The sequence below is a fragment of the Venturia canescens genome, chromosome 5 (assembly GCF_019457755.1).
Source record: "Venturia canescens isolate UGA chromosome 5, ASM1945775v1, whole genome shotgun sequence".
NCBI lineage: Eukaryota > Metazoa > Arthropoda > Insecta > Hymenoptera > Ichneumonidae > Venturia > Venturia canescens.
The window spans coordinates 10,178,569-10,205,056 of NC_057425.1; the positions used below are offsets into that span (position 1 = coordinate 10,178,569).

The window sequence follows — 26,488 nt, forward strand, 5'->3', positions numbered from 1 at the left end:
CCGCGCGTACGAATTAATCCAAGTGCGATGCGTACGCATTCGCTAGAGTGAGAGGCTTCTAATCGAGCGAGTTTGTAAATATAAAAACGACAGAAACAAGGATTTTCTTAGCGAGGAACGAGGCCCCGAGAGCCTGCGCATTCTTTGCCGTAACAAAGTTAAAAAATGAAGAAAAAATGCTTCGACCTCGAGCAGCCGGAGAACTGCGTTCCTTCTCCTCGCAGCGATACGAAATGTCCGAAGGGAATTCGCCGCCCTTGTGGAACGTCAAAATACAACGATCCATCAAAACATCGTTCGGGTACAGTGAAAATAAGGCACGACACGCGGCGCTCCCGTGCACGAATCTGTCGGACCCTGTTTTCTCTCCGTCTCTCTCGATCGACAAAGAAGAGTGACCGAGGCTCCTGGGCTCGCTCGCGAAACGCGTAACCTTGAGCATATATACTGTTCGCAAAGGTTTGTGCCTCTCGCGAAAAATCGCCGCGAACTGCGTCTCGATCCAAGCAGCACAGCTGCCTTTTCACATCAGCGAAGATGTTGGCGTTGTTGAAGCTTCGTGTGCACGTGTATTCGGAATTATTGCAAAATCAATATTAATATAGAACGCACGTAAAGTTGGGACAGCCTGCGAGTCGATTGGCGATGAATGAAAATATCTAACGAGCTCAGTGGGAAGCGCGATATTTCTTTTACGGAATAAAAATATTTGTGGAATCGAGAAAACATTCGGACGGTATTTAATTTCGATTACATAAGCGACGTTCAAGTTTGCAAAACGAACAGAAAAATTGTGCGGTTCTCCATTTTTATTTGACGCATTATTCGCGCAGGTTGAAAAACTACAAACTGTAAATTACGGGGGAGGAAGAAATAGGGGAAGCGAAGAGGATTTTTTCCCTTCATTTCGGACTGTGACCCCGCAAACTTCAGCGTCACGCACTCGGAGTGATCGCACAGAAATAAATTGTCGCATATTCGGACGAGATCGTACGATCGTACAAATAGTCGAGTGAATAAAAATGATTTATTTCATGTTTGCCGATGTACGCGGATGATGAAATGTGTCGTGACGAGGCAGCGAGTTCATCAGTGTCACTGATCACTGATCCGAGCATTATCGTAGATACGAGTAGGCACATTCCTGTGCATCCATCACCGCTTCAACGTTTGTGCGTTCTCTCACGAGTTGAATTATGATAAGAGTTTTTTGCTCGGAATTCCACTGATTAATACTTCCCCAACGGTCTGTGTGTGGCTTCGCGAGCTTTGTTTTGTCTCGGGATACCTGTTATTTGGATGAATCATGCCGATGAGATTCCCCGGGATTGTCATTTCGACGCAAGATTTCTTATCTTTGAGATATCGTCAGGTGCACACGCTCCAGAATCAAGAGAATCGCAATTCTGTGTACGACCATGACCAACATACGAACAGTGCCAATTTTCATAATTCAAATAATTGTGAGACGGTTTGAAACACACGCGCGCACAGCTCGATTTTTGCGTCAGTACGATTGGAAGAATGATTAAAAAATCACCACGAAATCATGATTTTATCGAATTAATTTCGTTCATTTTATTCAATCGATAATTCATCCCATTGGACTCGTACGACGCTGAAGTTTGCAACGCTGGAGTCCAACAACGAAATGGTTCAAAAAAACTCTCGAATAATTCGAGTAAAACTCCAATTTGTTTCCTGCCGAATTTGATATTTTTACTTTCTCAACCTGCACCAATGATTCGGGAAATAAAAAATTGGTGAATTATTAGATACAAACGCGCACGGGCTTTCGAGCTCGTTTTTTTCTCGATATATGCACAGTGATTTTGTGGAGAACTTCAGAAGGACGTGCCGATGAAAATAAGAGGCTAATACATAATTCAAAGCCGTGGGAAATTCGGCTCCGTTCGCCGTTTCAATTCCTACCACGAAGTTGGCCATAGAATCGATTGATTGGGCCACGCAGGGGGTGATTTTCGACCTTCGTACCTCAATTTTCGTACGCATTCCAATCGACTAAATTTAACGTCGTATTTGAACTACAACTCGAGAAGATAATGGGCCATTTTTCGAGTTTACTCGAGTTCCTTTTTCATTATTTTTAAGAAAAACATGGAAATTTTGCATTTCGATATTTGAATGAAGAGATGACGCTGAAGTTTGCAACGAGATGATCCAAAAAACCTTTCAAAAATTGGAGTAATTCTCCAATCTCGTTCCCTGTCGAATTTGCAATTTGTATGACGCTGAAGTTTGCAACGTTGGAGTCCAACTAAACGATCTAAAAAAACTCTCCAATAATTCCAGTAGCAATTCGTAGCAATTCAACCTACACCGACGCTTCGTGAGATAAAAAATTGGTCAATTATAAATGTTTTTTTCGTTCATTTCATTGGACTCCAACGTTGCGAACTTCAGCGTCGTCAATTTGTAGCTTTTCAAGCTGCACCGATACACTTCGTGAAATAAAAAATTGGTCTATCACAAATGTCTTTTTCGCTCATTTCGTTGGACTCCAACGCTTCAAACTTCAGCGTCGTGAATTGCATTCCATTTCTTTTCGTTTATCCCCGTTCGTTCACTGCGGATGATATTTTCTGTAGGAAATATCAACTTGCATCGAGAGGCGCAGTCTCTCGAGCGATTTTCTCGTCAATTGCGAATAATTCTGATGGAGAATAACCAATGGAAATGGAAAATTCTGAGAAATTATAACGGAACTCGATGCGAACAGCGGAAGCAGGCACGAGGGTGGTGCGATATTTTGCCATGAAAGACTTACTAAATTTGATGAATATTACAATGTGTCTTGCACAGTGTCCGCCGAGATTCGAGAAAAAAAAACACTCACACGAATTAAAAATAATTCATTGAACATAAGAAAGCGCGCAGGACACGAAAACGGAACAGTTTTTCGGATTTTAATGAAAACACGTATCGCGGCAGCGAAATTTCGTTGATAAATGATAAAAGCGCGTACAACAATGATTCCCGAGAATATCGATTATCTCATAAGGTAATTCTCAACGAGACATGAAAGCAAACTGAGAGCCGAGTCAGCCGAGTACGGGGAGTCCGATTCAAAAGCTTCATCTCGCGATCTCGCTCCTTCTTGTCGCCGTCTCTCGTCGTCAACCCTTCTCTCCGCACGCGCTGCGCTGACGTTTGGTGCGCATATGCCAACCGGTATCTCGGCGGTTGGTTTGCGTAACCCTAACCCCCCGCGCAACAGTGTGCGCCCACTTTTTCCTTCTCTCTCTTCCCCCTGCTTCCCTCCCTCCCTGCCGCTGTGCTGTTCAGTGGAGCCCAGACACGAGTTTGCCAGGACATTCAACGCGCACTTATCACCGGACAAACCGGAAACTCGAACAAGAAATAAGCGCTGAAGAGCCCCGAGTATTAGGATTCGATGGAAACGACCGACGGATCCTTCAAATATTTATTATTCGATTTATGCTGCGTCCCAAGAAATCAGGCTTGCTTGTTCACCCCTCGAAATGTCAATTTACGTATTCGCGTACCGTTTAGAATCGATTCTAATGAATTTTTATCATCATTATCGCCGACATTCTCGCGACGGTACATTCACTATTACTTTATGAATAATAATTAACAATTGAATAGTTGCTCCACCGATTAAGGTAGTTTATGCACGAAACGATTTTCTCAAGTCTTTAAATTTACACAGAGTTTAAATGCGTACAACAACGAATGAACGCTTCTTACGAAGTTTATGAAAAAGTACACGATAACAATGAAGTACATAACAAAGGTCTGGGAAAAAATTCGAGACGGTTCCCTAGCAATAAACATATATTAGGTTAAAGATTTAACGAAATTCGTAACGAGCACTCGCGTGTAACCTCACATTTGTTTATTTCAGCATTTCGTTTCTTCTTGGCTTGGCCCATTCCCGTCTTTTTATTAACACTTTTTTCTTCATTCATTTTCCCTTTGAGCTCTCAAATCCGATTTTTTACATAAAAAACTACACTATTTTGGCCAGGGACGAATGAAATTTCGGGTTCGGTCTGTGGCGGATCCCCGATTAATTAATGGCTTGTCATTTCATTCGCCAAAAGACAGCTTGAAAATATTTATTTACAATTTCGAATCAACAACTCTGACATTAATTTAGAGTGATTATATATTTAATTCGGAGGTAAAAATCGGTCCAATTAGACGCCCATAAATCCTTCGGTCTTGATCTACCTTAAATGAAGAAACTGTAGGTTTTGTCAACACAGCGGAATCGATTGACTCGCTCAATCAACGGTGTGATGCGGTTTCTCGTGGTACGAGCGGCGAGATACGATTGCAATTCTTACAGCACGTGGGAATGAATATACCGATAAGAAACTTACGTTTCAATACTTTGTGTACAACAACTTCACAATGGTGACAAAAAAAAACAAAAACAAAAAAAAAAGAAAACTGTAGAATATTAGCGACCGCGAATGACATTGCGCATATTTTCTTGTCGTGCAGAGCTTTTGCGACGCGCTAATCAGATTATTAATCATTTTGCGTCCAAGGCCTCTCGGAGAGCACGCTCTTGCGCATACTTGCGTTGCTAATTATGTATTATTTTTTTGTCACATAAAATGCGAACTGCTACGATTGACGAACGTATAGCCGAATAATTCGAGCTACGTTTGCGGAATATGTTTTTGGCAAAAAATGATTGAATAGAAAACTTTGGGATGATAATTTGGTTATAAAAATGCAGCGATAAAATTGGTTGACGACAAAATACGTGTGAGCTTTCCTTCTTAAAATAAATAGCTTATTAAAAACATTAGTAAATCATCGCTCTCGATGAATGCGCTCTTCACAATGGTTTGTCAGACTCCGATAAAATCACGCAGAAATAATTTCTTTCTCTCTCCGTCATTCCGTCTCAGGCTTTTCGGGGGGCTCTGTAAATTTCCTCTGGCTCTATTGACGCAATTTTATCGATCGCGATAAGAAAAGAGCTTTTATTGAAACGCTCCGCAGGGGAGACCCCGTGACGTAACTGGCGTGGCAGACACCGAGCGAGTATCTGGGTTAACAGTCTCCGCGAAAGGATGTCCGGGGTCGTGAGCGAGGAGGATTTTTTAACATCCCTTAAAGATTGAACGAGACGCGAGGCAATAAGATTATACACGAGCCACGTGCGGTACGATGATCGATCGACGCGCTCGCTCTTTCTCCCTTTTCGGCTTTCCGACCTTTTTAAGGTCGCTCAAGAATGCATATGATTCCCTGAGAAACGGGCCTCCTCGCTTCTCTCCACTTGGATCTTTGCCAGATTATCGTCCGATGAGCTGCCGAGGCGTGGGAGGCTCCAGATTTCTTCCCCTCTCTGCCCTCGTCCCGATCAACGTTCCGCTGAATATTTTCCCTCGCTTTTCTTTACGCCGCACCATTTTCTTTCTCGCATCGTTTCCCCCTCCAATTCTCAATTATTTCGTACGTACCGCATGAGCTTTATACGAATATAAACGAAGCTTTCGAATCTGAAGAATCGACAAGTAAATCGTTATGTAAGAAAATTCCACTAAAAACGAAAGGCAGACACATTTGGAGAGCTCGGTAGTTCGAACAGGGCGGAGTCTCGCGACTGTTACGGATTCGTGCGTTCCCAGAGCAGCGCACAGTTCGAATGTTTTTTCGGCTCCTGCTATATTGACTCAAAAGCGACAAACGCCGCCAAGTTTTTTTCAGCTCCTGTTTAAATCCAAAGTACATTTTTGCCTCGGCTAATGGGATCGATGATTCGATAATTAATAGGCGAAGTTTGAAATTCCATTGGGTCAGACCCTTCGAGGCGTGCAGCTCGGAGTGCCGAGAAAACATGTATTTTATTTGGGCTTCTTCGTAGTTGGTAGCAGCGAGAGGAAAACAGAGCACTCGAGAGTTATGAATCAACGAGGAAGATAAACTTGATCTTAAAATCTTGGAAATCTTGCTCGTTATCGAGAAGCCAACGAGGATTATTGTTTGCCGCTTGAAATGAGATTGAAATCTCGAATGTGCGAATCGCGATAAATATTTTTTCACCTCAATGTCGCGTGCGAAATATTCCGGGGGAAAAAGCAGGAAATTCAGCAAATTCGAACGGTGTGTGTTACGCTGCTGCAACGGAAATATTGAATAACACGAAAAAATTGAATGGGAAAAAATGAGCCATAATGACGATTTTGCGGACGCAAAATCGCCAGGAAATTCTTTCGCGATGACTCCATCAAATTCGACATTTTACTGTACAATTTATTTAACGACCCAAGTGCGTACGTGTGGACGAGACACTGTCGAAGAGCGAAAAAAAGGAGCGCATATCGAAGGCCTCTCTCGCATACGTGCGCGCGCGTCCATGTGAGAAACGAGCGCCGAGTCCGTGCAAGCAACAAAAACATCGATAGCCGTGAAACGAAAGGTGCCATCGTCGGACGTACGGTTATGGGAAAACAGAAGTAAGAAAACAAAACGAGGCCGTGTTAACGCGTGTAACCAGTCACGAGATAATATTTGCTGAACGTCGCGAATATGCTCGCTCTACTCACGAACGATTGTTCGTCGAGAACACCTCGAAATAATAGATAAAGGGGAAAAAGTATAGGGAACAATGAGAACCATGTCCGTACGCGTAACTCGAACTACGTAATAGCTCGGTGAAGTAAATTGCGGTGATTGGCTAATCTCGTTTTGTAGTTGGGATTGAAAAGGACCTTGCGATTTTTTAAAGGAGAGAAATAAATTATGAATTTCCTCGCGACCTTAAAGTTTGCAACGTCGGAGTCCAACTAAATGAAGGAAAAAAACATTCGTAATTCACCAATTTTTTATTTCACGAAGTATCGTTGTAGGTTGAAAAACTACGATTGCGAATTCGGCAGGAAACGAAATTGAAAAATGATTGGAGAGTTTTTTGCAAACTTGAGCGTCACAATTTTCTTAAAAATGGGTTTCCGATTGTTCAGTTTTGAAAATGATTTATCGTGACAAAAAAACAAACTAGAGACGAAAATGAATGAAGAAATAACGAAATTTATTATATTTGCATCGATTTTGTTTTCACGTTTGAAGAATAATAAAAATTTGGCAATGCTCCACCTGCTTTTAACGTGCCTGCGAAACTGAGGTTTAAACGTGGTAAAATGGCAGACAGAATTTTCACGTCTACGCGTTAACTCGGTGATTTTTCGGCTGTACGTCAACATCCGATCGACTCTAACAGTCGCCATTAATGAACGTCACCTCACGAAACCTCGGCGAGCATTATAATTACCGCGGAATCGCTGGCAGTCTTCCCCAAAACGCCCTGCGTTCTTTAAACACGTTTTTTTCTGTGGAACCTCGAACCTTGAACTTAGTAGAAATAAAGTAGTATTTAGTTTCTTTTCTATTGCACTTACTCAAATATTTCTCAAACTATCATTTTGGGAGGGGAATAACTTTGTAAGCTTGAGTAGAGGCATGCATCAGAATGAAAGATCCATTCCCGTCGGAATGAATTTAACGAAAAAAAACATTTGCAATTGAACAATTTTTTGGCGTAGGTTGAAAAACTACGAATTGCGAATTCCGTAGAGAAGAAAATTGGAAAATAACTAGAATTGTTGGAGAATTTTTTTAGATCATTTTTTCCGTTGTATTTATTAAAAATGTATTGACTCGGGGCACAATTTACGAAAAGAGCTTTCAAAAGTACCGAGAGCTCTGAGCGACCTGCTGAAATTAAGGTGAAGGATCAGTCACCTAACCTCACCTCGAATTTTCCAAATGAAAAATCTCCGCTGTAGTTTGACTAATCAAAAAAGGCTCTGTCAGTGGACGCGGAAAGATGGCAAAAATACGCTGACAGGGGCTTTTTTTATTGAACAAACCGTGTCGCAATTATTCAATTTCGAAAATTGCAGCTATCTCTCTCGCACTCACGGTGGCGAAATAGCGACTGCTCCATTAAGTTTATCCTTGAATCTGAACTGAAGCACCGAAAAATCAATTCTTTCTTCGAGCTAGAGAAAAAAAACTGGAGAAAAAGTAAACTCCTCTCGTTTCGGACGGTAGGTAATCTGCCGTTGTTTATCAGTGTTCCAACGGATTGTCTGTGGGGAAGCCTGCGGTCGACTATACGCTCGAGTATGCTAGGAAACGAATGTAAACACCTAATGTGCGCGAACACGATCTTCGTAGAGTCGAGTTCACGTGCTCGGAGCGTGAACAGCGAGAAATTCATCGTGCAAAGTAATCGACGGTATACATTCTCGTAAATAACGTGTAGTGTCAATACTCTTGCTTCGAAATGACGCTGAAGTTTCCAACGTTGGAGTCCAACGAAATGATTGAAAAAAACTCTCCAATAATTCCAGTAATTCTCCTATTTTGTTCCCTGCCAAATTTGCGATTCGTAGTTTTCCAAGCTGCACCAACGATTCGTGAAATAAAAAATTGGTGAATTAAAAACGTTTTTTTCGTTCATTTCGTTGGAGTCCAACGTTGGAAACTTCAGCGTCGTTGCTTCGAATGATGAAACAACTTTGTACTTATATATTCGTATTTAATAAGAAAACTTATCAAGCTTTATTCCGTTCGGCTGTGTAGTTGCTAAAAATTGAAGAAAGTCGACGAAACAGCGTGATTCTCAAATGCACGCTTATTGCTCTTGGAGAGTGAAATTATTGATTCCAATTTGTCGAATTCCTTGATTTTGCATTTGGATCAAACTATACGAAGCTGCGATGAGTTTTCACGGCTAGTTTTCGCTAGAAAAATTTTGTAAATCCTTTTGAAATTAGGGTTCGACGACGCCGGAGTCTGCAACGTTGGAGTCCAGCGGAATGAACGAAAAAGATTTGGTGCAGGTTGAAAAGCTGCGAATTGCAAATTCGGCAGGGAACAAAATTGCAGATTTACTGAAATTATTCGAGTTTTTTTACACATCATTTCGTTGGACTCGAACGTCGCAACTTCAGTCATCATTTCGTTCTGATCCACGATTTTTTTTTCTCCCTGCATACAAACTGGAGACATAAATTCTTGAGTAAAAAAGCTTCTTGTGCTCTGTCAAAATGTAATTAGATTTCCGAGCAAGAGCTCAAAGGCTCACGAAAATGATGAGTGTCAATTTCACCATTGACAATTTCGTAACTCCTCAAATACACGCGGAATTTAGTATAAGCATGTGTATGCGAAAACGTACAGTTTCAGCTGGTATGCTGATCGTTACGGAGACAATGTTACGAACGATGCAAGGCACGCGCCTAATTCTCAACGTATAAAAGCTTAATCGCCTTCTGTAACGTACAGTAGAACCTCGTTGATCTGGGTCAAACGGGACGGAACGTTGCACCCTCGATTATTCGGAAATAACACTGGAAAAAAGCTGTAATTTAGTTGAGTAAATCGTCACTCGTAATGGAAAAGTTTCTCGTATCTTGTAACGAGGGAAAATGAATTGTCGACGAAATTCTGTGATACTACGTCGATGGGAGTGTGTTGACGAAACTAAACAGTTACGAGCAAGCGTGTGAGAAATTACTAAACGAGGCAACTGTGACAGATGAGCCAAATCAAACGTTTTTATTTACTTGTCACTTTATACTGTGAAAGAGGGAGAAGAAATGAATTTCTGAATTTTGTTCTCGTGATTGTAAATGCGAAAAGCCTCTTGTCAATTTTTCAATAAAAATTTCGTCAGAGAAACGTTAAAATCTGTCAAAATGTAATTCTGAATTTCATGAATTCGATTGGTGTTTATCAGAATAATTTATGTACGTTTCGTACACGACATTCACACGAGAACGAGATAGTTGATGATGCGGTTTAAACACTCCTGACCCCGATATCTCGAGAATGCTCTTATACACAGTTCTAACTGATACTAACTTATTATGTCACTGTTGCTGTCGTGCGTCACTATATCGAGAGAAAAAAAAGTCTTTTAGAATTATCTTTGGAAGGAGAATAAAATTTATGAGACAAGAAGGAGGGCTAATGAAATTCCGAGACAGCAACGTTTTCGTTATTTTGCCTAAGGTCACAGAAGGACAATATTTGTATAAGTTTATTTTTTCAATATAATGATTTGAAGCTCCATTTCCCGCATATTAAGATAAGACGCGTTAAAATTGTGTGTTTAGAGATAAAAAAAGAAAAAATCTTATTGCCTAACGGCGTTTGAAATGACGCTGAAGTTTTATGAACGTTGGAGCCAACGAAGTGTTCCAAAAAACTCTCGATTAATTCCACTGAATCTCCAATTTTGTTCCCTACCGAATTTGCAATCTTTAATTATTCGACCTGCCCCAATGATTCGTGGAATAAAAAATTGGTGAATAACAAATTATTCTTTCCTTCATTTCGACGACGCTGAAGTTTCCAACGTTGGAGTCCAACGAAATGAATGAAAATAAAATGATTTATCCATCAGTTTTTTATTTCACGAATCATAATTGTGTAGATTGAAAAAATACAAAGTACAAATTCGACTGGAGATAAATTGGAGAATTACTGAAATTATTGGACAGTTTTTTAGATCATTTCGTTGGACTCCAACGTTGCAAACTTCAGTCATCGTCGTCGTTTAAAATACCGAACTGAGTAACAACACGTTGGAAAGAAAAATTGGAAAAAGTGAGGAAAAAGCTCAATTTTCTTTGTGTCTCGACTCTCTTTCACTTTTTTTTGCCCCGAGCCCTGATCATGTTGCTATTTAAAATGACGTTGGAGCTCGACGAATGGAACGCAAATGTGATTCATATTTGTGCATAAACCCGTACTAATTATCGGCTGTACAGTAATTTCTTTTTATCTTCGCTTCTCTAGCTTCAAAGCGGCTTGCTCATCGGATATCTCCACGCATCACGAGGTCAGCTAGGAAAGCATAAATTTTCGGCATCGTTCTCATTCTTATAGCAAAACTATTTGAAGATAATTATTTAAGGGGTCTTTTGGGATTTTTTCGCGATAGTCGCTATCCCGCTTAAACTGAAATAATACAGAAATATTTAAAATTGAAGGATATTTTTGAAAACTCATATCAGGTTTTTCAAAGCGCGAAAATCCTTCGATTTTTGATATTTCTGTATGATTTTAGTTCGGGCGATAGAATTAACCGGAGATATCAGAGTTAAAAAATTGTATCGTAGAGTTGAAATGCCAATAAATAAACCCTCCGAATTCTAAAAGTCTGCTTTTTTTCTCAACCGCAAAAAAATCGCGAGAAAACCCGAAAAATCGGGCTGCCACACGGGGTGACTCCCTTAAAGAGGGGAAACGTGACTGGTATGGAGGTGCTGTGTTGCTTCAATTTGGTTGAAAAGCGTACGAAAGATTCACAATCGAATAGAAGCGGGCTTGTTTCCCTTTGGAATTCCCCCTTAAATTTTTATTGCGTATCGCATCAATAATTTAAACAAAATTTTTCTACAACACGACGTAAAAAATGGTACTTGGATTTCTATTCGAGTTACGCCAGGGAACATACAACGTTGCTAAAATCTAACTACTCTTCGTGTTTCCGTAAAGTGATAAAAGAGAAAGAAGAGAATTTATTGGAGGTTAGAACGAAATAATTTTCGTGCCTGAGCAGTTGTACGGAATTTGATTTGTAAATTTACAATCGATTTATAGTAGCCGGCCGGCGTTTGTACGCGAAGCCATTCGAATATAACGAGGGGGCAGAGCTTGAGTCTATTGATTTTCAACCGTTGCACACGCTGTAGGAGAAAGAAAGAGAGAGAGAGAGAGGACGAGAACTCTATAGATAGAACTGCCACGATGAAAACGCTCCTTCTCTGCATCCCCCTTCTCTCTTCCCTCTGCGAATACCCGCGCACACCGAGCGTACCTATATGTGCGTTTCTCGAGACTCTTCAAGAGCTGCTGGTAACGACGGAAACCAATTGCCATGAGCCTTAGTCTCTTGAGGAGCAGGTCCTAAGCCACGGAGAAAACTTCCCTCCGTTAGAAGGAAAGAAAAACGAGTTGTGTATACGTTTCTTTTTCGTTCTCTTTCTCCTCCCTCTCGTCCATTCAATCGTCACTTTTCTTATCCTTCCTCTTTATCGTTCTCGTTGGTGGAAAAGAATTTATTTTTAGCTTTGAAACGACACTACCGGCTGAACAGTTATCCTCTTGTCGTTTCTTCGAGGAATCTTTTTATTCTATAATCTCTTTGAATAACTGTTGCGAGAATTGAACAATAACTGAATCGTTAAAACGTCCTTTGCCTTTCGCTCTTCGCCTTTTCTCTCTGTCTTTACTCGAGTCCCGAGTGTCAAGGTCAACGGGGTAAGGGAACTCCTTTCACAAATTCGGGGACATTTTGGCGTGTGTACTAGTTTCACGTACTCTTAAAGTCTCACCTGAGTCCTTTTACTCTTGCAATTTTTAACCTCTTTGTACATTGTGTCGTTATGGTATACTCAACTTTTCGTTTTTTTCGTATCTTTTCTCATTAGCGTTAGTGTCAATTTTCATGAAAATTAATTGTAAGCATTGAAAAATTCATTAACCTCCATGCATAGATTCAATGCGTCACATGAAATTGTAATGTTTTTTATCTCATGAAGATTGAATTTGCCAATAAACTTGAGACAATGTGCCATGTTTGGTTAGATACGAATGAAAACTAATATTCTATATCATTAAATGATGTGTCTCTTCAAGAGGTTTGCGTTTACATTCAATTGAGAAATCTTTTCATAAGTTACTTCTAAAAAGCTACAGCCTCCCTCGGAAATTTCAGATATCTTGAGACTGCCCACTGGTCATTCAGTTGCAAAGTCCAAATTTCTCTACGGCCACCCCACAAACACTTCTTTGTCAGAAACATTTCCATATCGTTGAGACAGACAGTGATAAAAAAACAGCCGCAGAGAGTGCAATGGAACTGCTAATTTTCAATCTCTCTTCTTAATGACTCGAACATGATGATATACAAACTAGTCTAGACATCGGAATCACCATTCTTATTGGCGATTGTTAATAAAACCAGACGACACTTGTCCATTGTTCCACAGGTCATTGTCTGAACGATCAATGACTGGTTTGCTATTTCTTCTTCGAAGAAATATCTCTAATGTCTATCATTAAATCCATAATGAATATCAATAATTACAATACTCGGCTGAAAATATTGATTATTGCTTGAAAACTATGCTGCAGTAGCATTTGCAGACATGTGCACGAGTGCAAATTAATTCTATCGCCACCAAAGTATTTATGTACTACAATAGCAATGGTTCCTGAAGACACAGCTCTCGTGACCAAACATCTGACTGCGAATGTATCTTTGGCTGATGCTTGTCTGGCTCATTGAATAATTATAAAGATAGAAGTATAAACACAGAAATCTTCTTGGTGTATTTGTGATTAAATTATTGAGTGATTTATATTAGAATATTTTTTTCTCCAAATATTGCTGTCTTTGAATTTTAGTTTAATTGATTTTTACTGCAGCCATTCTTTGATGAACGGTGGTGAATTCACAGAATCATTTTCCTTTGCAATGAACAATACTCATTTGGTAATGATACCAAGATAATAAAGTGTCTTTATAACACACATAAATATATCGTTCCAACCATGATAAAAGGTAAGTTTGCTTTTGGATTGATGTCCTTAAGGTATTAACTCTCAAAATATACCAGAGAACTTGAGTATCTTGATCAAAGTTCAGCAATAATTACGTTTTTTTTTTAATTTTGAACAAACTATTTTGTTCTATTGAAAAATACTTGATTCACAAATTTTTTTAAGTTCGAATTTTCGTATCTTTAACCGCTGCAAGACAATTTATTATTTCTGTTTCGAACAATTTAGTATTTCTGAAATAGTTGCGATGCTGAATTCAGGCAAATTTTTAAAAAATGTATATTTTGTAAGATAATACTACACAAGTCTAGAAATTGTTTGAAACTGATATTACAACAAAAAGAGTGTTTGAAAAAATGCTCTCTCTGTTATTCAGGTTGACGGAAATACAAAATACACGTATTCGTGTCGACTCTGAATAATGCATATTTCAATGTGATCGACTTACCTTCACTCTTACAGAAAAAACATTTAATAATTATACAAAAACACTTGAGAATTCTTGAGAAAAAAATTCGTCTCGGCCGAAAATATATCCTTTCGTAGACTTGTAATTGTGGTAACGAATATAGTAAGTGGACGTTTAAAAATAGTATCATTACCTCCCGGAAGATTCGAAAATCGCTGGACTGCGGAGAAATGGGATAATTCCTTTCACTCGATTTTTAGGAGTACTTTATATTGAAGGAATTCAACGATTAAAAGAAAACAAAAACGGTTGAGTCTCTCGCCGCCCGGCGGAGAAATAAAGTCTCGTGGTCGACACCAGAAAAAAAAGGAAAGCAGCGAAATAATTTCACTCTACTGAAAGGAAAAAACCGGTGGTCGAATTTCGAGCGTTAAGCTCGAAACAGGGAGTGCGATTTTACCCTGAAATTATCGAGGGTTTATCGTTGATTTGAGATTTTTTTCGTCTTTGCGTTAATATTTCTTCTAGAACGCGTAACCCGAACGGTATGGATTTTTATTTCGCTTATTTATTCTGCTACGCACCAACGTGTCAACTGGTACGTGGCCAAAAATGCACTGACGGCGACGGTTTTCGCGTTCGCGTTTCACGTTCTTGGCTTCTCGGCTCGTCGTCTCGGCGCCCGGCGCCCGGTGGCTGAAACGAAAGCTTGAAATATAAGAGCCAACAAGAGGGATTGTGGGGAGAGTTGTTACACCGCGATTGTTGGATCATCCCTAGTTTTTTAGTTAGAAATTTTTGCTTTCAACATCAATGTTCAATGTATTTGAAAGAGCAGTGAACGGTTGAGTACATTGGAATGTAAAATTATAAATCAAAGTGTTAACCCCCCGACCATGACCATCCGAATCTGAAGTAAAATTTTCGGTTTACTTCGAACTTGGCCATAAGATGGCGTGTTTTCTCGCGCATTGAAACGTTTTTTGAGCGGAAAAATTTGTGTTGCTGGTTTATGATTAACCCTTCGAGCGTACGAGTAGGTTGCTCTTCAGAAACTTTCGAACCAATTGAACATTCAAATAAATATACTTAAATTTTCATTCTTAGAACTAAAAGCCATTGTTTTTTATGGCCTTGAAATATTTTTATTTTTCATGTTCCTTACGTACACACCAACCAATCATGCTGCTTACTTCCTACACTCAACTCACCTCCAGCCAGCCAGCCCTTCCCCGATACTAGTCAGATACTAAACTAGTGTAATTCCTAGTTGTTTTTCCGTAGCAGCGGGGAAAAAACATTGTTTTTACACACAATTCTATAACATCATATATAAAATGGTTTTTTTTTTATCACTATCAATTATTAGATATTATTTCCTATCATTTTGTAATTTTTATCAGTATATATGCATACCGCAAAGTTTATGGATTTCGTTGCTATAGGGAAGTCACTGTAACTCTAGCGAGAACCTTTTAGAACAAGATGTAGAAATTAACGTTATCAATTGATGTTCAAAGGTTATCACTGAGCAATTAAAAAAAAAAAATTCTGGAAAAAACAAATATCTATAATAAAAAAAAATCTAAATACAAAACTCTGAATCACTAAATGACTCTCAAACAGCAATAATAAATCATTTTCAATATGGGAGCGCAGGATTGAGTCTGGAGGTTTATTTCAATTTGTCGAAAAAATAGCAACCATTCAGTGTTTGCAATGAAATACCGAACACCACTGAACGGGCACCAAAGAATTTATGAAAAACGACACAATATTATCTCTCTGGCAGCATCTTCAAAAATTCTCTCGACAGTTTTTGGTGAATTTTCACTTGTCAGCACCGTTTAGCGCTTGTGGATTGCTACAAGAAAATTATTGCAACGCGATCTAGCAGCGATTGATGCAAACTCAAATTTGCGAGGTTATTTGACCATCCGCATTTCGCACATGAAAAACTAATCGCTGCTTACGCTCACTGCGGTATCATTGCTCATTGCAGAAGCATAATACGCGTCAAAAAACTATTTTTTTTTGATAATCTGTTATTTCCAACATTCAATTAGTGAATAATTGAAGGAATTATTGAAGTGACATTTTGAGACGATGCCTGGGCCAGATTTACCTGAAGTACCTGCTCCGCTCAAAGGAATACAGCATTATTTAAAAATTGCATCTGAACATGATCAACGAGATCCGGTTGTCAGTTATTGGGGTACGATATAAAACATCATTAATTTTAATTATCTGACTGTTATTTCTTCATAGCATACGATGACAAATATGCTTATTGTGTCATTTAATTTTTCTTCGTGCTCTGAACGTATCAAAATACAATCTTTCTTTGCATCAAATAAATGAATATATGTTGTTAAAAAGAAAATGAATATTTTTCATGTATAAAGAGTTTGGAAATATATTTCGAGTTGAATTTCGAACACTTACTGAGACATTCCTCTTCTGGTATTGAAAGATATTTAGCTGTAAAGCAAAGTAATATCTTACTTTATCGTTACATTTTAGAAGCAATGACTATATAATCGGATTTCTTGTAATGATTAAAGTTATTGAAATCCCTGTCAGAATGATTATTTAACAAATTCATCAAATTTTGTGAAAACATTTTCTGACTTATCTTCTGCAACATTCTGGACATCAGTTTGCTTCATCATAATTTTTCAGCTGTACCTCAGCAAGAAGATTATATGTCAAAAACTTGAACGATGTATTTTATTCAAGACAAATGTTATTGTTTCAGCACGATTGTATGCACTTCAAACGGGCCTCAAAATCTCAACCAAAACTCCTGCGGAAAATAATTTTTTGCTGAAATTAATGGATTGGTTGGAAGCTACTAAAAAATCTTTAATCGACAACGAAGCAATAACCAATGAAGTTGCTGCTCAGGCCCATTTGGAAAACTGGGCTTTGAAGCTATTTTTATATGCTGACAAAAATGATAGAGAAGGAACTTTCAACAAAAGTGTCATACAAAGCTTTTACACAGCTGGACTTCTTTACGACGTCTTGACCACATTCGACGAACTCACGGAAGAGGCAGTACAGAATAGAAAGTATGCTAAATGGAAGGCGGCTTATATTCATAATTGTCTCAAGAATGGAGAGACTCCTATTCCTGGACCTATGAAAACAGAAGGCGAAGATGATGATAATTCCAATCTCGATGTTGGTCCTGGACCTGGTAAGTCCATGTTTACTTGTTTTTTATCCTAGTACACTGATTCATACTATCATCACAAACGGATATACATTGCAGTAACATTTTGAAATATTTCTTTGATCAAATATTGAAACTTTGCCAGAAAATTTCTTAAAGCATGAGAAAAGATAAAATATATTTTTACCAGTCTAAAAAATGTTACAGTCATGCTCACTTAAATGCACCTATTGAGTTCTGGTCGATCTTAATAGATTTTATCATTTTTTGTATAAGTCTGGTCTAGTTCTGATCACAGGCAAACTGCTCGATGGGTAGTCAGGTTGGTGGAATCTTGATGTTTTAAAAAATTGGGAAAGATCGACGATAAAGCAATTTCAAAGGTACCCTGTATCATAATATATTACCCCTTGTTATTTCATTCACCTTAATTTTAGGTCTGAAACCTTTTTTTCAACAAGAAAATATGTTTAATTCGGTCTAGCAACTTCTGTCAAATTGTTACTGACATATTTCAAGGAAAAAAATTACTTTCAAAAGTCTTGGTGGCTCTGCAAAAAGTGATTGATTTTATAATTCGAAAAAATGATTTCGTATTTTACTTCTTCACGGGATTCAGAGTGGACAGAATCCAACTGTCTTTTAAGATCGATACGACTTTGCTGGCATCGAATTGGTCAATCTGCGGCCGAGATCAATTATTGACACTTTCATGTGAGCACGGCTGTATGGAATTTAATCACTACGTGCTAGTTGTCCCTGGCACGATATTATTTCCTTGCAGTCCAAGAAATTCTATTAGAATAGTCATACTTTAGAATAATTTTGATTTTTCATTTACTACTCGAAATTTCGTACATTATGATGGATTATTTTTTCCATAAACTTTACTAGGATCTATCAAAAAATGCAAAATAAATTTCAACTGCGATTGTTTATTTCTACTCAAATTCTATGAGAAATCGACCTCTCGATCATGAACCATTCATCTCATTCGTACATCTAGAGTTTTTCGCTTGATTATCAGTAAACTATTATGCGAATAGTTGCAAAAAATATGTTTCATAGATGAAGACTTTTTGCCCGATCTCGGCAGCGATGAGGAGCCTGTTCAGGCTGAAAATGAAGAAGGTGATTGTTTATATAATAATTATTCCTCCCAGCAATCATCAAAGATAGTTGTGCGATGAAAAGCCAATATCAGGAAAGTTTAGAAACGATAATTTCCAAGTAAATCGTAAGTAAATTAACATTATTATTATTAATAGAGTCTCAGAAAGATGAACCGTTGGTTGAACCAGACGGTGAAAATGCTGAGCCCGATCAAGGTACATACTAAGCTTATAATAGTGAATCTCTTAGAAAAAAAAAATCCCACTAAATTGTACTCTCTATTATTAGCTGAAAACGCGCCTGGAGTAGATTCAGGTGATGTTTAACAAATTGATTGTTACAAAAATTCTAATTTCAATTTCATTTCAATCATCAAGTGATTTCAACAAAATATTTTTTTATAGAAGAAAATCAGGTAGATGAAACACCGGCTGAGCCAGAAGGCGAAGCGGCTGAGTCTGAACAAGGTATAAAATTATTAGAATGCTAACAGAGGTCTGAGAAATTGCAGAGCAATTATTAGATGAAAACGAGCTAGAAAAGGAAGGGTGCAAAATGAAAAATATCATTTTAGTAAAAAATTAGTAGGAAAAATTCGATAGATTGAAGTATGTGTCATTTCATAGATGAAAATCAGGCGGAAGAACCGTCGCTCGAGCCAGAGGGCGAATCGGCTGAGCCTGAACAAGGTACCAAAGTTTAGAATAAGGAGTCCTTAAAATATAGCTAGTTGGAAAAAATTGTAATTTTTTTTTTATTAATCAGATGAAAAAGAGAGTTCAGAGCCCGGTGTAGATCCAGGTAAAGATCAACAATATTTTCACAAATCAGTATTGTAGGGAAAAAATACAGATAGATAAAATGAGATGCATAATTTCATAGATAAAAATGAGACCGCCGAACCATCGACGGAGCCAGAGGCTGAATCGGCTGAGCCTGAACAAGGTAGCCATATTTTTAGTTGCCAACTCGCTATGAAAAACGTCGATATCTTTAAAAAATGTTTGATTTATTGTTAATAGCTGAGGAAGGTCCATCAGAACCTGGCATAGATCCAGGTAAAATTTGATAACTCTGCTTGAACTTTAAAATTGTGATTAATAGTCATATTTACATAACTTTCATTTATTTCTATGCCAGCATCTGGCGATGAGGACATAGAAGGTACAAACAAAAAGCACATTCATTGTACTTATTTGCAAGCATTTTGCTAAAATTTAGGTACATAGGTTATCATTTCTTTTTGCAGCCGATGCCTGATTCCGGGTGTCGATAATCTCTATTGCTTTCATCAATTGCACCGTCGCTTACAATAACTATTGCACATCATTTAAATCCTCATATCTTGGAGATGGACAATGAGATGGAAGGTTTTTCGTTTATTTCATCATATCTTTATTCATTTTGCTGATTAAGAATTGCTTCGTTCAGTCTAAAAAATGAACGTTGGTCCTTTTGATTGTAAATAATAAATGAAGAAGGTGTATCAATGCATTTTGCTCTGATTCTACACTCTGAAACCTTGACGTTATTCGATTCTTACGAATTAATTAAGTGTTTTTTCCAACACTCAAAGGTATTGTTTCTATACATGATTTTGCTGTTTTTAGAATGTTGCAGCAAAAAATTTCTTCCACTCTGAATTCAGGCCGTGATACTTTCAAAAGTATGAGCACTAAAGTTTGAACGAGCGATACGAAATTCTTGGAGATTCTTCAAAATGTTCCATCAAAAAAATGAATCAACATTCTACAAAATACACAATCGACCTAACTTTTTCATCAGAATAATGAACTTTGTTGAGAAGTGGTGATTGGGATTATTTTTCTGTCAGATTTATCAAGAAGCTTTTTTGCGACGATCCCAATCCTCGAGTTATCGCAGCTCGATTCGAGATGATTAAAAATAAAAACTAAAAATCGAAAAATTCCCAATTTGCGATTCGATTGTTTGAATATTTCTTTCATAAGAGTCCACCGTAGAACATTCTAATGAAAGATCGAGGTTACAGAACCCAACAATTGCGTGAAATTCTTTTTACCGATCGTGCAGAATTTGAGCCTGAATTTAACAACAAAAGTATAAAAAACAGAGTTGATAGAAAATTGAGGACTAAATTAGAATGAGAAGGGCTTTTTATTCAGTGACTCGCGAGGCTGCTGTGTTCGTTACTCATGCCCGTTCGCAAAATTCAGATAATTTTCGTGTCACACGCTTTTCTTTCTTCAATACCTCGCGATTGTAAAAACTAATGAACCTTTACTTGATTATCCGAATTGCAGGTCCTGCCCAGCCGACTCCGCCACCGAATACCGACTCTTATGGGTTTCCATCAGTTCCGGGTAGCACGGCTCCTCAACCACCGGGAAATACATCGTATCCTAGTCTTCCCACTCCGTTAACTCCAAATACTTACAACCCTACGCCTACGCCAACAAGCCCGAGCGTTCCATCCGATTTTTCAACGCCATCTAAGTCTACAGGTATTCAGTTCATTCGTAGACGTTGATTTACCCAAAAATATGACAACGCACATGCCAAATTGAATATTTTCCGAAGAAATATGCCAAAATAATCCACAAAGTTCAATATCATTTTTCCAGTAAAATATTGAACAATTAATTATATTTGCCAATCGAGTTATCCAGTTTTTGTACTGCTGCAGACTAAATATGTAAAAGTAGAAGACAAACACGTATAACAAATAAATTTTAAAAACTGAGAAAAATGCAAAAGTACAAATACTTATATTCGAGAGCAAAGCAAATTTGAATGGTTTTACTTTGACGACGCTGCAAGAGCATCAGTTCCCGTTGTATTCTCATTCCGAATAATTAATTGCTCATTAAACGTCACGATTATTGAAATCTGACGAGGACTAATTAATTTATTCGCTGATTCTTTATTACCAGGAGGCGCAACTTTGAATCCCGAACAGATGCTTAAAGCCGGTAAATACATAAAATGGGCAGGAAGCGCTATAAATTATGACGACGTGACAACAGCGATAGAGAATCTGCAGAAAGCCCTCCATCTTTTAACAACCGGTGAAGATTCTTAAGGGCCTGCCAAGAAGCAAAAATGCCCTTTGCTCTGCTTTTACCGAAAATTCAAAATAATTAAAGGAACCCTCATTCGTCGGTATTCGCGCCTATGCAAATGGTAAAACCGAACGCTTTGGCTCTCATGAAAAAGATGTTTACAAAGGAGCCTTAATAATGCTTACAATGCAAAGAAGAAGAAAAAAGTAATAGTACATTCGAATATATTTTATTATTATCGCAACGAGATTTAAGGCATTTACCATTTTTGCAATTGCTCTTCATGAGATTTTGTAGCGTCGAATTGACAGCCTTGTCGGTTAGTGGAGTATTTTTTCATGTCGCACAGCCTTACGAGTCAATTTCGTACGAAAATTTTACAGCTAACGGCCGAACAAATTCTTACATCACAGATGCTTTGTAAATAATAATATTAATAATGATACTAATATATTGTTATGTAAATGAAGTTCGTGTTAGAGCTTCGTTGAAAAAACACAAAAAAACCTCTTTAGACTTTTTTTTCGACGTTGTCCTGTAATTCCCTTAAAATAACCGATATTATTTAAGGATAATAAATTAAGTTGAACGTTAGTTGGAATCAGTATCTTTATATTTGCATTTTTCGAATGTATTTTTTTTTTTTTTTTTTTTCCATTATTTAAAGAACATTGTGTGACAGCAATTATGACAATTGTGTTTTATACACTGAGCGCGTGATCTAGTTTTACAAATGTTGTGACGATCGTCGACGAAATTTCGAGTTGAACACACGGGTAGGATAAAACTATATTAACGTTCGAGTATTATTTTGTTTGGAGCGAACTGTCATAAATAAATTTACTCGTTCAGAGTCGCTACCGCAACTCCAGATCTACCGTAATTTGCTTCCTGTAAAATACGTTGTTTGAATAACCAGATAAATGAGAATTTTCCAACCCGACTTCTGTGAATCGATTAGTTCGGCTGGTTTCCTCCAATATCTTGACGATTTAATGTTTTGTTTTGTATCGTGATTTTTCGAGCTGCCATTAAAAAAGAGTGAAATCTAGCGTGTGATAAGTTTGAAAAAAGGCAGTGAGGTTTTATCCTACCTAAATGTAAATCCTTTCGGAGGATGAAACGCGAAAGGATCGTGCTCGGCGATGATCGATGCAACGCGTTAATTACGACGTCGTATTGTGTTCGAGATAAGTGTCGTGAGAGCCTATTATTGTTTCATCCCTATCTAGATGCGTATGGGTTTATTATTCTCTTCGTATTTACATGTGCCATTATCGGTTAGACGTTATCATATATAACTATACCTAAAGAAATGAACACTCTGAAAACGTGTGCGATTCTCATGAACTCTCGTAGTATGTTAAATGAAGCTCAATGAGTTTGGTCGACGGTGGGCTTTTTTTCAAAAGTGTGATTTCTTTTTCATGAAGGATTCTGTACACAGAGGATTGGCTATAAATAACGTACGGATATAATATCAAGAATAATAAGGCGAGTAAGAGTCGACTCGAAACTCGTCGTAGTTTAAACTTGTACATAAAACTCAAAGTTTTTTCGTTTCCTTGTGTCAAATCTTTGGTTGCGTTTTACAATTCAATCCCTTTTCAGCAGTGCGTGCGCATATCAATTTTTTATCAACTATGGCATACATATATATATATACATTCATACGGGTTTTAATCGTTTTTTCTATCGACATAGATAACGGAACCGAACGGCAATTACGTATACGTTGCTTTTGTGCTGATCAAGCTTGTACAAATCCAATGGCCCGCGCTTAACGCGTCTATTTGACTTTTCGTGTGCACAGAAGCTTGCCAAAAGGGCAGCCAATTAATATTAACTTGTACAATTCCACCCAAATATTCGGAGGGGTTAAATTTAGAATATAGCCACAGGTCAACAGCGTTGAGTCGGTCTGCGTTTTACGCTATAGTCCAAACTCCCAGTTTTTCTAATCGTAAAAAACACGCTTTTTTTGTTAATGTACGCTTTCCTCCATCTGTCACTGCGTTTTTAAAATCGTCACTCCCAATCGTCCGGCTCTTTGCCAGCTTCGTTTCAGTTGATTAAATTTCTCTCAGTTTTTCTTATTGTTTGCTTCAATATCGTCGACACGGTGCGTCGTAATTTGAAAAAATGTAAAAATCATCCTCGCCACGGTCCGGCAACGATTCCTCACTTCGCTTTATTTTTCTTTCGTCTAAACGATGCTTTTCAGTCTTGCTTCTTATTTTTATCGTCAACACCGTTCGCATTTACCGCTTGATTATCGTGCCGGCCAAGTTGCCAGTCTATCACCAGTCTACCGGTAAGCATAAACAGAAATACCTGCAACATTTCAGTACAACGTTATGCGAATCACTCAACTGTAACAGCAGTCATTTATTCTAAACGAGCGTTACACTGTCACACGGTTTACCATCGTGACCGGATCACTTTCAGTGCGAATACGTCAAAGTTTATTGAACGTAACATTTTGACTTTTAAAATTTTTCTTAATGAAACGATTTTATGTGAGTGATTCGACATCTTTTCAAATGACATTTCAATGGGCCTCGAGCAGCTGAATGAAGAAATCCATTATCTCAAAGTAATAATTCCATGAATTATTTGAAAGGCTGCTGAAGATGTGGAAAAGGAAAAAAACCAGATGAAGAGTGCACAGAAAAATACGTTACCAAGGCTGGAGCGGTTCTCTCCAATTTATCGTTGAGCTGGTGATGGGAATAAACAGCCATCAACATTAGAAAGAGTAAAACAGCGTTCGAGGCGTTTTTAACTTTTCCTGAAACGAGGAATAAAAGTGGTCGTTGATAAATGATCGGCCACTTGTGGCTATGGATAAATATAGTAGGCAAATTTGTTTGGGAGAATCGTTGAACGTTCGGGCGCGTTTATGTATGTTTTTGTAAGCACTCACGACTCGGGATTGTTGCCATAGCCAAACCGCATATTATTTCCAACGATCCAACAACCCGTCGATACCATTTGCTCGGCACTTTGAAATCCAGAGTCTCCGAGAGCGGGAACACTTTGGCATATTTGACGTATTCCTTCCTCTGAAAAAATCATCGTTGAATAAATGAAACGATAATTAATTGGGAATTTATCGGTTAAAAACCATAAAACACTCGGCATTGGCGGTCACCCAATTCTAAGCACACGCACACGGGTGCACAAGCGGGAGATCTCAGCTGTCACGTTTCGACTGTGGCAATGGACACCGAAAATAGAAACGGCGAAAATTTTAAACGAGACTATGAACTTTGGAATTTTATCGAATAACCACCGAAGAGCTTCATATTTTTATGAGAAAAATGGACCACTGAAAAAATTACATGTCCAAGACGTAACGACGTTCGATCGCTGTAACTGCTTCAGAAGAACAACATTTTTTCATCAATCGAATCGCACGACGATATTAGCAGAAGTTAAAAAAAAACGTTATTCAGAAGCTTTTGTTAAAATATCAGAAGCAACAGACAGAAAATCCTTCGAAATGAGTATCCAAAAAATAGAAGACGAACAAAATTATTCCGGCGTTTGGTTGCTCGAGACAAATTGTAAGAAAATTCTTTTCACCCCGGCCGAATGTTATTTTTGTTCGCAACTATTTTCATAATCGCGTTTCGATTGGGCACGAGTATAAACACATGATCGAACTTGAAAATTGGAGTGTATGGCAATTGAAAATGATTTTATATTGGGTATATGGGATTATTGTACAAAGAGCGCAGAGCGAGAGGGGAGCCTTAGATTGATTCGGTAGATTATTGAAGAATAAATAAGGAAAAATGAAAGCAAGAGCAAATATTTGAATGGACAACAAAATCATTTGAAGATTGAAAAATAAATAGATAATTGTGTTTTTCTTGCAGAAGAATTCAAGTGAAAAAAATACGAAAAGCCTGACGTTATATCTGTCGAATGTGTCATCGTGCTCGCGTCTAACGCGTCCAACCCCTTACGTAACGGGGCCGAGAAATACACGAGCCCCGTCAGATCGAAGAAAAAGCTTACGGACACTCGGCCTCGCGAGAGCTCATTATTTTAAAAACAACGTTACAAGAATAAGTAAACTCGAAAGAATTAAACTCACCAAATCCTTGTGGAGTTCCTTGCTGAGTTGCGAAGTGACTTTGATCGTTCCAACAAAAACGAAAAATATGCCCAACAAAACGGACAGAGATCTGAGGACTATCGAAGCCATCACGCACCTGGCTTTTCTCTCACTACGGAGAGGCTAGCCAATTTCGTTGAAACACACAACTGAGCTTTTTTTATACGCCAATGCCACCGGTTGGATTTAAAAAAAAGAACGAAAAATTCGCGTGAGAAAAATGTCGAAATAGAAAAACAACAAAATGGGCTGTTCAATCAAACTTTTCTTCTTGAAACCTGCGCGAGTTTCTCGTCATTGTCTATACGATCGAATTCCGTAAGAAACCATATCCAGTTTTTTCGAACGATTTTCAACTCAATTTTCAATATTTTGTTTTTACTGTTTCTTTGTTTGTTTTTTGTATCGGTTGCTAAGTTCTTCCACGGTTGGTAATGTCCATGTTTCGTGTTCGCGTTGCTGCGGAAGCGCGAAACGTCGAGTACAAAAAACACACCGCGAGTTCGCGCTTGCAGTGTATAAATTTCTTCGTTCAATGACGTCACAATGATGAGAAAAAAGACTAAAATCACACGCCACAGTTATGCTTTTAGATGTAGGTATGTGTGCAACCCGGGTTAGATTTCGTTGCACCACCCCGCTGTACCGACCCTGTCTCGACCCTCGGAAAATCGTTATTGGCAGATGGAACGAGCCCTCCCTTTCTCTCTCCCTCTTTCTTCCTTTCTCTCTCCGTAGTTGCGAGAGCAGCGCAATAGCATTGTTGGGATAGAAGCGCGCAAACCTACCGCGGCAAATCCCTCCCCACGATTAAATCGAGCCACTGTCATTGGTCGTCGTACAAAAAAAGAACGTTTTTTCAAATACACACATGTACACGCGTTATTACACGTGTGAAACAAAAGAAGCAGAGAATCAACCGAAAAGTCATCGGAAGGAGTTCAACATTGTTGTTTTGATACAGTCACGCGCAAAAACAACTCTCCGGTCAATAACAACGTTCCCCGTGGCCCGTGGCGCTCAATACTCAT

General features: G+C 38.4%; 3 protein-coding genes across 10 annotated transcripts in view; 1 reads left to right on the top strand and 2 right to left on the bottom strand.

Moving 5' to 3' along the window:
* Positions 1-14,616, bottom strand: part of LOC122411181 (glutamate synthase [NADH]) — a 35,652-nt gene extending 21,036 nt beyond the window's left edge. For 2 of the 3 annotated variants that reach the window (XM_043419797.1, XM_043419795.1), the window contains exon 1: positions 14,193-14,616. The gene's annotated coding sequence lies outside the window, so the exon portion shown is untranslated. Of the gene's footprint in view, positions 1-2,788; positions 3,078-14,192 lie in introns of those variants that run through there. The other variant, XM_043419796.1, reaches the window with a different exon arrangement.
* A 1,343-nt stretch (positions 14,617-15,959) lies between these two features.
* On the top strand, positions 15,960-21,800 carry Vta1 (vesicle trafficking 1). Of its 6 annotated transcripts, XM_043419803.1 has the most exons (13): positions 15,960-16,214; positions 16,758-17,201; positions 18,246-18,308; positions 18,446-18,505; positions 18,579-18,605; positions 18,695-18,757; positions 18,917-18,979; positions 19,056-19,091; positions 19,173-19,235; positions 19,313-19,348; positions 19,431-19,454; positions 20,573-20,773; positions 21,203-21,800. In XM_043419803.1, exons 1-13 carry the CDS (start codon positions 16,106-16,108, stop codon positions 21,349-21,351), a joined length of 1,338 nt encoding a protein of 445 aa, XP_043275738.1. In that variant the 5' UTR covers positions 15,960-16,105; the 3' UTR covers positions 21,352-21,800. The 6 variants fall into 6 exon arrangements, with proteins under 6 accessions (XP_043275738.1, XP_043275739.1, XP_043275740.1 ...); XM_043419804.1 differs by lacking the exon at positions 19,431-19,454; XM_043419805.1 differs by lacking the exon at positions 18,579-18,605.
* A 741-nt stretch (positions 21,801-22,541) lies between these two features.
* On the bottom strand, positions 22,542-26,137 carry LOC122411189 (novel acetylcholine receptor chaperone). Its single transcript, XM_043419811.1, has 4 exons — positions 25,437-26,137; positions 24,258-24,396; positions 24,016-24,122; positions 22,542-23,665 (listed from the first exon to the last, which is right to left on the bottom strand). Exons 1-4 carry the CDS (start codon positions 25,545-25,547, stop codon positions 23,552-23,554), a joined length of 471 nt encoding a protein of 156 aa, XP_043275746.1. The 5' UTR covers positions 25,548-26,137; the 3' UTR covers positions 22,542-23,551.
* Positions 26,138-26,488: the final 351 nt, after the last annotated feature.

Bases quoted from the DNA above. Each gene is read 5' to 3' on its own strand.
- Vta1 (XM_043419803.1), top strand. From the start codon at position 16,106: ATGCCTGGGCCAGATTTACCTGAAGTACCTGCTCCGCTCAAAGGAATA. The intron at 18,506-18,578 runs GTACATACTAAG...CTCTATTATTAG, and splicing joins AAATGCTGAGCCCGATCAAG to CTGAAAACGCGCCTGGAGTA. The intron at 19,236-19,312 runs GTAGCCATATTT...TATTGTTAATAG, and splicing joins ATCGGCTGAGCCTGAACAAG to CTGAGGAAGGTCCATCAGAA.
- LOC122411189 (XM_043419811.1), bottom strand. From the start codon at position 25,547: ATGGCTTCGATAGTCCTCAGATCTCTGTCCGTTTTGTTGGGCATATTT. The intron at 24,397-25,436 runs GTGAGTTTAATT...TGATTTTTTCAG, and splicing joins AGGAACTCCACAAGGATTTG to AGGAAGGAATACGTCAAATA. The intron at 23,666-24,015 runs GTAACGTATTTT...GAAATGTTGCAG, and splicing joins AGAGAACCGCTCCAGCCTTG to GTATTTCTGTTTATGCTTAC.